At 42.6% G+C, this 13097-nt stretch overlaps 1 protein-coding gene across 1 annotated transcript; it reads right to left on the bottom strand.

The window, feature by feature from the left end:
- Positions 1–2075: 2075 nt before the first annotated feature.
- Positions 2076–7708, bottom strand: LOC124291923. The gene is made up of 3 exons (XM_046728995.1): positions 7644–7708; positions 4279–5278; positions 2076–2407 (listed from the first exon to the last, which is right to left on the bottom strand). Exons 2-3 carry the CDS (start codon positions 5263–5265, stop codon positions 2162–2164), a joined length of 1233 nt encoding a protein of 410 aa, XP_046584951.1. The 5' UTR covers positions 5266–5278; positions 7644–7708; the 3' UTR covers positions 2076–2161.
- Positions 7709–13097: the final 5389 nt, after the last annotated feature.

Genomic DNA, 13097 nt, shown 5'->3' with positions numbered 1-13097 from the left:
ATTTAAAGCGGGAATTCAGGTTGCTTTGACTTGTTTGAGCCAGAATATCTGCCAGTCCAAAGCCAATGCCGAATGAACGTAAGCCCACGCACCCACTATGACGTCACTTGACAACAGTACTGATAGTGGCCCGTCGTTAAGGTTGAGCAGTCCAATATCATTTGCAGCGGCCCGCAAATTTCTGATAATTGGAGGGCCGTTTCATGATAATTCCATGTACTTTAGCTATAAGATGAGGTAGTTTGCTTCCATGGTATAGTGGTACAGGGCTGTAGCTACTTTACATGTGATCAGTATCATAATAATCCTAGACAGGGAAGTGGCTGTATGTTATGTGTTTGTTATTTAAATAGCTTACAAGGTATAATGTATTCATGCATTGTTTGTGTGTTAGAAACCTATTTTTGGAAACACTCATTTGAATATTTCTATTTTTAAACCTACATGATATGCCATGTGGTAGTGAGGGGGTGGGGGTACTTAGCCCCCGGTGTTAGGACCAAGTGTGACTGTCAACTTTTTACATGTCACCATCAGTCTGTTCAATAATCAGGTCATTACTTGTGATTGTCATCATTTTGTGAATCAAAATATATGGTGAAATAAACTATTTTACACTTACTGAAGGAAAAAATATGATGTGCAGCCAAAATGTGTTTTGATATAACCTGTCATTGTCAGTCACTGCTCTATCTGTCAGAGATGAGTCTGTCCTTCCAGACAAAGGTGCACAGGATTCTGTGTTACTGTGGTAACAGTTGACAGGATTCTGTGTTACTGTGGTACCCGTTGACAGGATTCTGTGTTACTGTGGTAACCGTTGACATGATTCTGTGTTACTGTGGTAACAGTTGACAGGATTCTGTGTTACTGTAGTAACAGTTGACAAGATTCTGTGTTACTGTGGTAACAGTTGACAGGATTCTGTGTTACTGTGGTAACAGTTGACAGGATTCTGTGTTACTGTGGTAACAGTTGACAGGATTCTGTGTTACTGTGGTAACAGTTGACAGGATTCTGTGTTACTGTAGTAACAGTTGACAAGATTCTGTGTTACTGTGGTAACAGTTGACAGGATTCTGTGTTACTGTGGTAACAGTTGACAGGATTCTGTGTTACTGTGGTAACAGTTGACAGGATTCTGTGTTACTGTGGTAACAGTTGACAGGATTCTGTGTTACTGTGGTAACAGTTGACGGGATTCTGTGTTACTGTAGTAACAGTTGACAGGATTCTGTGTTATTGTACCTTGGTAACAGTTAAGGCGATACCAGGTTACCTATGTTAGTTGGCAGTATCAGAAGGGCCGAGATCCGTCGCTTTTGGGGTTCGAATCCTGTGAGGCATATTATTTTCTCGTGTTTGCTTTCACCATAAGTAAACCAGCACGACGTGGACAAGCTGCTTAGCGCGCCATTGCTTCAGTATGTTAAACGAATCAAGAATCCGATTGTGAATAAAAATTAAATTTAATCATCGCTAAAAGAACCAAACTGCAATATCACAGAAAGGTGCCCATTCTAGTAGACTAATCTCTATAGAGGACAATCTGTGATGTAACACCGCTTAAAATTTACAAACAAAACATGAAAACATATAAAAGAAGTTATTGCCGCGAAGCTCTGACAAATCACTAAGCCAAGGGAGATAACCGCCATGGCGGCCTGGCAGGAAGGACATTCTTCATCCCAACGACCAGATACAGCCATTGATGTCCACCAATCGGGCCATGCATGTGATAAGTTATATACTGTTGCTTGTGATAACTATAACGATAACACAAATAACGATGTGATAACATGGGTTGGGGAAGCAGCAGGGTCACGTGACGTGTGCTGAGTCTGCGCGTTGAGACCCTGAGGTTTGCTTGTGATCCCTGATATGATCTGCTACGAGAACGTGAACAGAAACACTGCACGACATGTGGAGGTACAAACTCGAATGAAAAATAATATATGTAAAATTGCCATACTAACATTACTTCCTTAACTAAAAACTAAATAGAAATTGTATGTTTAGACTACAAACTATATAACAAACAAACTATACAACAAACTATACAACCCTAAACTTAAAGCTAAACAATCGTAAACTTCCAGAAACACGAAAAATGGAAAATATATCTCAGCTGACAAAGCTGAACGTGAGACCTATCACTACATCAGAGGAATGCGCAGCACCCAGGCTGAGAGGTGACTTTCTTTTCCTTGACTCCCGGAGTAGGGGTGGGTGTCACCGGTGGGGTGGGGGTGGGTAGGTTCACAGGATCAGGGGTCTGCATTTGGATCTCGACTTCAGTTTTAGGATCCTCGAGGATTAGTTGGTGGCTCTGGGTTGGTTCTGGGCTCTCGGCCTTGTCGTTGTTGGCGTTGTCGTCGCTTAGCTCACGTGAGGAAGTATCGTCTGCCTGTGTGAAGAAGGAGATGGCGTTGTGATATGTTGTACCTCCCTCCCTCACTCGCTCAGACACACAACTCCCCCATACCGCAGTGACACACTGTCAGACACATTTACCCTTATAAGTAACATCATTTACCCTTGAAGAATCCCCAACCCTTGATATATTTAAAACCAGCCCAAAAAAACTTTCTTTTCAGAAAGTTCTATCCCCAGTGACTATCTCTTTCCGTGAACTTCCCATGTGTGACTATTGTAGCGTCTTGAGCATGCACCTTGTGGATGGAAGCCAGCACAATACAAATAGACATTATATATAATGATCTGCGACCGGGTATATAATGGGGGACTGAGTATGGTTTATATGTATATATATAATACATTTGTATAGCGCCAATATCCAGCTCAGCTCAGCTGTTTTTCCCTCGATCATAGGATGTCAATCTCAACGCCACATCGTATTTTTCAATTTCAACTCCCTGGGAACATACAACTGTTGCAACTATTTAGGTGCACCGAGTTACTGTGTCTTTCCCATCCTTACGAGGTACCCATTCACAGTACTTTGTCTAAGTTTACTGCACGTTGCTGTACCCGCAACTATAGTTTGGCATGAAATGCATGTGGACCCGTTTTTTGGTAAATATCTCTTCATCCAATGAACCAATCGATCTGAAAATGTGCAAGTGGATGTTCTGTCAGACAACCTAATCACATTGTAAATCACCGATTTTATGCATTTGTATTAAAGAATCTGTCTATGTAACTGTCAACAAAATAAACAGCAGAACGCAGACGGCTTGCAGAGGGAGGGAGCCAATGACCTGTAACTGCGGCAGTGTTGGGTCATAAAGGGAAATGCACGTGCAGTTCATGATAGTTACCTGTGCACTGCACAGTGATAGACCGTTTGGATCATTTACATTGACTACTTCTAGCTGTCATCATGAAAGCTTATTCAGATGATGCTAAACGTTTAATTAGAAATGTGTTGAAGTTTTTTTTTAAAAAGAGAGCAAACGTAGCAAACCAATTTATAAGTTGTCGGATTAGATGAAACTTACAACCTTTGCTCTTGGCATGAAAAAGAACGTGCTAAAAATTGTGAAAAATAAACCAACAACCAATAAACAAAACCTTGTACAAAAAGGTAGGCATCCAAAGTTAGATTCTTTTGACATCAGGGTCATCAGCATAGCTGACCTACATTGACGAACGTTGACCTTTATGACCCAACACTGCAGCTGTTACAGGTCATTGGCTCCCTCCCTCTGCAAGGTATCTGCGTTCTGCTGTTTATTTTGTTGACAGTTACATAGACAGATTCCTTAATACAAATGCATAAAATCGGTGATTTACAATGTGATTAGGTTGTCTGACAAAAACATCCACATGCACAGTTTGAGATCGATTGGGTCATTGGATGAAGAGATATTTACAAAAAACGGGTCCACATGCATTTCATGCCAAAGTTTAGATGTTTGCACGTATTCATCTGGCCACTATCTGGTCATTTACCAACGGAGACGTGGGTTCTTTTAAGTTCACAGGGTTGTGTACTGTATACTAAGGATTGTGACAACACTGAAAGAGTCTACACACAAAGTTGACTCCAAGGTTTTTACACCCGGTCACAGGTGGGCTCGATCCCGGCACCTTAAGCTCGCTGGATCAGTAGCCTGGCGTCTTATATCGCTCGCCCACAGCACCCCTGCTCTAGCAATACTCTAGCAATATTACGCCGGGAAGCACCAGAAATGTGCTTTACACATTATACAGATGTGGGGAATCGAACCAGGGTCTTCAGGCTAAAGGTGTAACCACTATGGGCTATATACGGTGATTGGTGTACCCACTACAGACTCAAATATACATATATACCTCTTTATCGGGTCGCTCTGAAACAGACAAACCGTCTTCAGGCTCTACGGGATGTGCCTCTGCTTTCGGCTTGTCTTTGGGAACCAGGCCTCTGTTCTTGGGAGCCACGTCCACCAGGTACAGATCAGGTTTAGGTTTCTTGTAGAACAACCTTTTCTTCTGATCCATATCTTTCTCAAAAGCTTCCATGTCGGCTGTTTGGAACATCATTCTGACCGCCCGTGAGATCGGGATCCCCTCCTGTCTGTAGGACTCGTTGCATTCAGGCATTTCAAACTCCAGCTGCCGGACCAGTGAGTGTTGACTGAACAGAGGTAGAGGACCACATTTCTCCTGCTCATCTCTCGCCATCAGCCTCATCTGCCGCTTCCCCTGACACACGAGGTACGACAACCGCCATGAGTACTCGCGGAACGATGTGTTCCGCTTGACGGGGCTGAGTCGGGCGATCTCGCCATCTTTGCTCATAGCCACCCGCCATGACGCGATGCCCGTGTCACTGTAGAAGAGGTGGCACTGCTTGAGGTCTAAGGGGACGGTGTTGTTGCCGTTCTGGTTGATGCCGTTATCGCCACGAGGAATTGCAGCGTTGATGACATGGCTGTGTTCGGTGCCGTCAGCTCGCGACGTCAACCAAGGTGCATCCTTCTTGATTGTAGAATGAGAGTTGGTTTCAGGGATGGGCAGACGGTAGGCGTCGCAGAAGCTGGAAATCCTCCTCTCCATCTTGACAGCCGAGACCTTCTTCTCCTCGTGGATCCGCTCGCGTTTTTCTTGTATTTCCGCCGGCGTGGCTGTTGTATGTCTCAAGATGGGAACGTTGACGACGGTGGTGTACGTTCTGCTGACAGTCTTGGCTTGACGTTCCCTCAAGACGGTCAGGCCAGGGTACTTCGCTTCCGGCTTCTTTACCCATATACCTCTGCGAGCGGTAGGGCCGCCGGTCAACTTCCGGTCCGTAACACCTCGTGTTACAGGGGTCTGCATGCTGGAAAGTGTACTATAAATAGAAACAAAAAACTTTGATGTAGAAACACTGACTGACTGACTGAGTTTGGTTTTACGCCGCTTTTAGCAATATTCCAGCAACATCGCGGCGGGGGACACCAGAAATGGGCTTCACACATTGTACCCATGTAGGGATTCGAACCCGGGTCTTCGGCGTGACGAGTCAACGCTTTAACCATGATGTAGAAACAAAGTATGGAGACAAAAGATTAGTGTAAGCCACAGAACCCTACAGCGATGTTATACTACGTAACAGTGGACGAGTGAGTGAGGTTACTTTCATTACTCCATCAATATTATGGCGGGGGACACAGGAAATTGGCTTCACAGATTGTAACCATGTGGGGAATCAAACCCGGATCTTCGACTTGACGAACGAAAGCTTTAACCTCGAGGCTACCCCACCGGCCCTCGTCACAAGATATAAGCCAACGAACAAAACGATAACCCTCAGAGGAAGAGAGTTGGATTTCAGCTTCTTTATTATGAGGAACACAACGTTTCGGGGAATATCCTTACTCTTTCATCAGATCACCCATGAAGGTCCGGGTTAGAATGTGCCTTCACCAACCCATAATTGTCGTAACAGGCGACTAACGGGTTTGGGTGGTCAGGCTCGCTGACTTGGTTGACATATGTCATCGGTTTCCCAATTGCGCAGATCGATGCTCATGCTGTTGATCACTGGATTGTCTGGTCCAGACTCGATTATTTACAGACCGCCGCCATATAGCTGGAATATTGCTGAGTGCGGCTTAAAACTAAACTCACTGACGCAAGTATTCACTCCTTCATCAGGTGGAATATAACCATACCCCTCCTAAACGTTCCATGTCTCACTTCCTCATGTGTATCACTTCTTAACGCCATTCCAAGACCTAATACAACTCTTTTTCTGTTTGTGTCCAAAAGGAGTAGTCGTACAATCGTTAAAGCTACACTCGTGTATTGCTGAATTTGTTTAAAAAGGTTTAGTCTTTTTTTTCTATGTGAAACAAATTTAATATTATTTACTCAAAAAGAGAATCTACTTTAATTATTCTCTTCTATTCATCTATATATTACAAGTGTAAATTTCCTAATATGATTTTACCATCCCAATACACGGGCATATGTGCCAGTACAAGACCAAATGTAAGCATCAAGTCTGGTTATTGTGAACTATTAATTTATTATATTTCATTCAGTTTCCGTCACCATTTTCTCTTAGGTTTTCATTTTGAACCTATCCACAATTACTAGTGTGTAATGACGAGCTTGTTTCATTCGTCTTTGGGTAGACGATTCTGGTTTGAACTATTATAGTAGGAAGGCAAGAATTACCATTATCAATCATGCTCCATCATCCACTGATTGGACCCGTGAAGATCCGGGGTAGAATTGGTCTTCAGCAACCCATTCTTGTCATAGAAGGCGACTGCTTGTCGTAAAAGGCGACTAACGGGATCGGATGGTCAGGCTCGCTGACTTGGTTGACACATGTCATCGGTTCCCAATTACGCAGATCGATGCTCATGCTGTTGATCACTGGATTGTCTGGTCCAGACTCGATTATTAACAGACCGCCGCCATATAGCTGGAATATTGCTAAGTGCGGCGTAAAACTCAACTCACTCACTCACTCACTCATCCACTGATTGCAAAACAGAAGAGTGAGTGAGTATGGTTTTACGCCACTTTTAGCAATATTCCGGCACTATCACGGCGGGGGACACCAGCAATGGGCTTCACATATTGTACTCATGTGGGGAATCGAATGTGCGTGACGAGCGAACGCTGTAACCACTAGGCTACCCCACCGCCCGTCAAACATAAGAAGCAACAGGGTGATATGAAGCAGAGAATGTTCACGTTTCGGATATTAACAAAGAAAACTTGAATATCTCCTTTTTCCAAAAGAATCCAGAAAACCTAACTGTTTTTAATTATTTTGTAACATGGATTGTGAACACTATAATTTTTCTGTTATCTCAAGATATCCGTATGGTTTAACTTTTGTGGATTTTAACAATTTGTAAATAGATTCATAAATAATATATTGATATAATATACTGTTTTACTGAATACGGAATACATTTAATCTTTGGTAATAAATTTAACTTGGTTGATATAACGAAGCAACTGTAGATACACGTTATTCAGAAACATAAACCAAAAGCCAAGAAAATTCAGACTTCTGGAGAATTCGGCTATAATTCACGCGCCGAGATGTCCGCTGAAAATATCAGCTAAGTTGGCACCTAATTGATGGTATTAAAAATAACCATTAAGTTAAAAAACAACAATAATACTATTGTCTATGTAAGTAAGCACCATGAAATACATTTTCTTTGTTTCCTGTTAAATCTTCTACTTACCAGGTGGTTTCTGAGCTCTGCGAAATCCAACCGACTCCCCGATCCTGTCAATGGTGATAGAGAGGGAGGTCATAGGTCACGCATTGTTGATGACGTCATCGATATGGGGTATGACGTCGCCAGCGCGACACGGCTTTTCTTTGTGTAACAACGTCTAATCTCTGGCAAATACCCATGTTTTATCTAAATACATGAAATGATTATGAAAAATCATCATTATATATTTTAAAATATCCTAAACATCTATTGTGTTTTGTTTTATATAGTCGAATATTGCTTAAAGCCACTGCTCACTCACATAAATAGTGTCTCGCATGTGATTATTGTCATAAGTAGATTCTGGTGCTCCTCATGTAAGTGAGTGAGTGAGCTTAGTTTTACGCCGCTTTTAGCAATATTCCAGCAATATCACGGCGGGGGGACACCAGAAATGGGCTTCACAAATTGTACGTATACCTATGTGGGGAATCGATCCCAGGTCTTCGGCGTGACGAGCGAACGCTTTAACGACTAGGCTACCCCACCAACCGTTTCTAATTAGGGGTTTTAGGAGGAAATGTTAAGAGTGGAAGAGTATTGAAAATGGATTCATCTGCTTAGACTTGACATATAACAGTTTGAAAAGCTACTAAAAGCCTGTCGACATACGAAGCTTGCAAGTTACCTTTGTGGCGGTGTGGCGGTGTGGCGGTGTGGCGGTAATTTCTATTTTACTCTTACATGTATGAACTGAATGTATCCCGTCAATAGATGATGTCTCATTAAATTGTACAGAGTTATTTTTACAGGGTTGCATTTATATACAAAAATATCTATTTCACGGAGTCAATAGTTTAGTTGTAAAAATGCGAGATCCACGTGGGGGGTAAAACAGGGGACATAACTCTTGTTTCTGGTCGGGGTGTGGCGGGTGTGGCGGGGTGTGGCGGGCTCTGTGGCAGACAATCCATTGTACCAAAACGTTGCTGTTTTGTCCGTTGTGAAACAGGTCTTTAAGCTATGGATACACACGAAAATAACAATCGATTTCAGGTTTAATTCTGCCTTGATGATGACGTCGTGTCGCTCACTTGGGAGTGTGTAAAGGGAAAGAACGCTGACAAAAATAACTGCGGAAAGCGCCGTAAAATCTCGGACTGTTCAACCATCCCTACGCGTGAGTGAGTGAGTGAGTTTAATTTAACAATATTCCAGCAATACACCAAGAATGGACTGCACACATTGTATCCATGTAGGGAATGGAACCAGGACAAACATTACTTCGCTTACAAAGGCGGGCACCACAATCACCCTCCAAGCCGTGACGTTCACATTGGTCTTCAGCAACCCATGCTTGTCTACCGTGAGGATCCGAGTAAGTCTTCGGCATCCCTTTCATGACGTAAGAAACGACCACGTGATCGGGTGCTCAGGCTCGCTGACCGGATCAGTGCATGTCGAATATCGAAGATCGGTGTTCATGCTTCCAATCACTGGATTGTCTGGTCCAGACGCCATTATCTACAAACTCCCCTTTTTATTGCTGTATAATTGCTAAGGGCGGCGTTAAACAACAAACAAACTAATATACAAACTACGGCCTTCCAGCTTAGAATCCTTTCCCCATCTTACCAAAGCCTTGGCGCCACGAGTATGTTTAGAGTGTTATGTGTTATGCAGGATCTCGACTGTTGAGTGTCTGCAGTACCATGACCCCAGTTGCTGGTCGCGCGATCATTCCGAACATTTGTCTTGTACATGCATATAGACGTGTTCCTCAGTAGCTGCCATTACACTTTTCAACTAGAATACAAAAAAATTTCTCTTGACGGAAGCTAGATGGTAGTGTAGATCCTAAACTACGCGAATTTAGTTGACACGAAAGAGCACGACAAGCATGGGTTACTGAAGATCAATATACTTACCCGGAACTTCACGGGTATGACACGAAAGACCAACGTAAGCCATGTGTATATTTACATGTAAACTTTGTAGTCTACTCCAGACCCTGTTAAACCACCCGTGAATGTCCGGGTTGGAATTGGTCTTCAGTAACTCATGCTTGTCTTAAGAGGCGACTAACGGGATCGGGTGGTCAGGCTCGCTGACCTAGTTGACACATGTCATCGTATCCCATTGTGTAGATTGATGATCATGATGTTGATCACTGGATTGTCTGATCGAGAATCGATTGTTTACAGACCGCCGCCACATAGCTAGACTAATGCTTAGTCCCTGAATATATATAATTTTGATAGTAACAAACAAGCGCATTTAAATTGAAAAGGAGCCCCTGGGAGACCAGAGATTCAGAACTTGAGGAAATCTAGACTTGCTTTATTTAGGGCTTTGGCACTGCAGACAGGGCTTGGCAGTAGGGACAATAATGTGGTTCAGGGACTGTGAGACAGACTACATTGCAGGGAGGGCTTGGCAGTAGGGACAATAATGTGGTTCAGGGACTGTGAGACAGACTACCATATTGCTGGAATATTGCTGAGTGCGGCGTTAAACGACAAACAAACCAACCTTTAGCTGTGGAAGAACGTTGGATGCTCTGAATGTAAGCAAGGGGCATAACTCTGTACAAACGATGTGTCCAAGTACCATTCTGTACATAAAACGGTGTGTAGATATTTAGCTGTAAATCTAAAATATAAATAGGGGCCCAGAGACCCTAATTTGAACAATTCAAGTGATCTAGACTTGCCAACTATTACGGACGTGCATGGATATTATATATTACAGAGGTGGATCCAGAGGGGGTGTGCAGGGGTGCGCCTTCCGTTTGTCCTGAAAGTTTATTAAAAGACCATTGAAACGCCCGTGAAAATGTAGTGTGCACCACCCACCCACCCACCCCTTTCTCAAAAGTGTGCAGCCCCCTTTCTCACAATGCAGTATCCGCCCCTGGATATTAGTGTTGAGAAATGGGTAAAATTGATGATTGGTTCATTACAAACGATCAATCATCGAAAATAATTGGTTAGCATCATTTATCAGATTTTCCTGGTTATGTTTGTATGCACAAAAACATAAAGAAAAAACATGTAATTCTTTGTGTTTTTGGGGGGAAATTGCTCATCTTTACAGGATGACTAGTATGTTAGGAACATAAAGTTATTTGGGGTCTTTAAGATAAATTCAATCATGACTTGGACGAGCTTGTAGTGCTCATGAAATGTATCAGACAAAACCCACCGTGTGAAATACATTGTTAATGCAACAAGTGTTCCAGAATTGTTTGTGTTCGATTATGAGAAAACATGATCGATTGCTTGGTCGTTTAGTCACTGCGACCAATCTTCGATTATTTCAATTAATCGGACCACCACTACTGGATATCGATATTTCAGGATCCGTCCGCCACGCATAACCTCAGATGGAAGCGCCCATACAATCACAGGACACACTCCAACCACAACCTGAACACACTCCAGGACACACTCCAACCACAACCTGAACACACTCCAACCACAACCTGAACACACTCCAACCACAACCTGAACACACTCCAACCACAACCTGAACACACAACGAAACGCGACATTTCATTGATATATTATTTAATATCCGTAAAAAAATATACAAAATTAAACAAATGGAAATATTCCAAATCTGAACCGTGACATCTGACATGTTAACCATGTGGAATATTGAGGCTGCTGTGAGTTCTAACACCATCCTACGAACAAGTGAAGTGCCTCTCATTTTCATTTCTTAAGGAATGTAAAACTGTATCTTTGTTCGGTTGTTGAAATCAAAATACAATGTAATATTCGAACAGCTTATGAGATCGTAGTTGATTGTCTAGCGAGACCATTAAGAAATCCAATCCTATGCATGGAGAGACAATGGGCAGTGCCCTTTCTCACCCGAAAGGTAGTTTTTCACTTGACAAGCGACAGGGAGAGAACGACCATTTTATTCAACTTCCCAACTGCAGCGCCGGAAAGCAAGTACGTTGAAAAACCGCTTACCGTGGTATAATGTGATGGTTGATTCTGGTTACAGCAGTGATGGTTTACTCTGGTTACAAAGACAGGCCCTAGTTACAAAGACAGGCCCTAGTTACAAAGACAGGCCCCTAGTTACAAAGACAGGCCCTAGTTACAAAGACAGGCCCTAGTTACAAAGACAGGCCCAGTTTCATGCGACACAAAACAGGACGCTCAACAGTGACGTCAATTAGGCCGAACAAACAGTAAAGTCCGTTTCTAACATCCCTGACCACTCGTGTCTTTACGGAGCAAACCGTGTAAGGCGGCGAAAACCAACGAGTGATTATGAATTGATTAAAACCGTCATTACTTTTGTAATGGTTACAGGTGGGATACCTTACAGTTTGTGCGACCAGTTGACGAATCAGTTGACCTTCCTTTACCATGTTGGCGACAAGTTTAACAAGAAACCGTTCAATTTAACAAGAAACTTTACACGAAATACACAATGCCATTTAGAAAGTGGTCAAACGTAACATATGTTATATTTGGAATTACACTTACTTTGTAAAGATTCTAGTACTTTTGTTGAGTTGAGTCCCATCCGGGATTCGAACCCACACCCTCAGAGTCAGGCACCTTATCGCCAGGACACAAAGTCAGACGCCTAGACCGCTCAGCCACCGCGGCTTCCCAAATTAACGAAAACAGTAGACCTTACTTTACAGTTTGTGTCATCGGTTTAACGAAAACAGTAGACCTTAGATTATAGTTTAACTGGTTCTACGCAAACATTCAAATTAACTCTGAATTTAAACTTGCGTATATACTGTGTTACGATACTTTAGGATCGGTGATATTTTTCTCTGAGCCATATATTGCAAGATGTTCACGCAGGTAAACCAAACAGGGTGGTATTCAGGGCCGTATATTGCATGATACACCTGCCCGTTAGCTCACCTTACATTGCAGTTAGCTCACCTTACATTGTAGTTAGCTCACCTTACATTGCAGTTAGCTCACCTTACATTGCAGTTAGCTCGTGTTACGTACATAGTAACTTAACGTACAGTTTGTTGAACTCAAACAGTAGACCTTACATGCAGTTTAACCCGATATCTTGGCGAGGTTACATCATGCAGAAACAAAAGCCGTTTCCCCCTTGTAACCGATCCAGAATTAATTGTCTGCCTTCTGTACATTGTAAAACATGATGCGAAGTAAACAATATATTTTGCATCTGTAACTTCAAAAGTGGGGAGTTGAATAATCCCATGAAAGTGAAACTGGGTTTAAAGCATATGTACCGCTTATGATCCAGTGGAAGAACACGTGTAAACTACATCCTCGACGTTCCCATGGTAACACTTGTAAATACATGCATGTCAGTTGATGTAAACTTTATAACGGATGTGCCGATCAATGCTTTTACAAAGTGATCAATGCGTTTGATACCGATCAATGCGTTTACATACCGATCAATGCGTTTACATACCCGATCAATGCGTTTACATACCGATCAATGCGTTTATAT

The sequence above is a fragment of the Haliotis rubra genome, unplaced genomic scaffold (assembly GCF_003918875.1).
Source record: "Haliotis rubra isolate DU_JTF1 unplaced genomic scaffold, ASM391887v1 Scf1132, whole genome shotgun sequence".
Lineage (NCBI taxonomy): Eukaryota > Metazoa > Mollusca > Gastropoda > Lepetellida > Haliotidae > Haliotis > Haliotis rubra.
The sequence above is the reverse complement of the archived record's forward strand: the minus strand, read 5'-3'. Positions and strand labels throughout refer to the sequence as shown.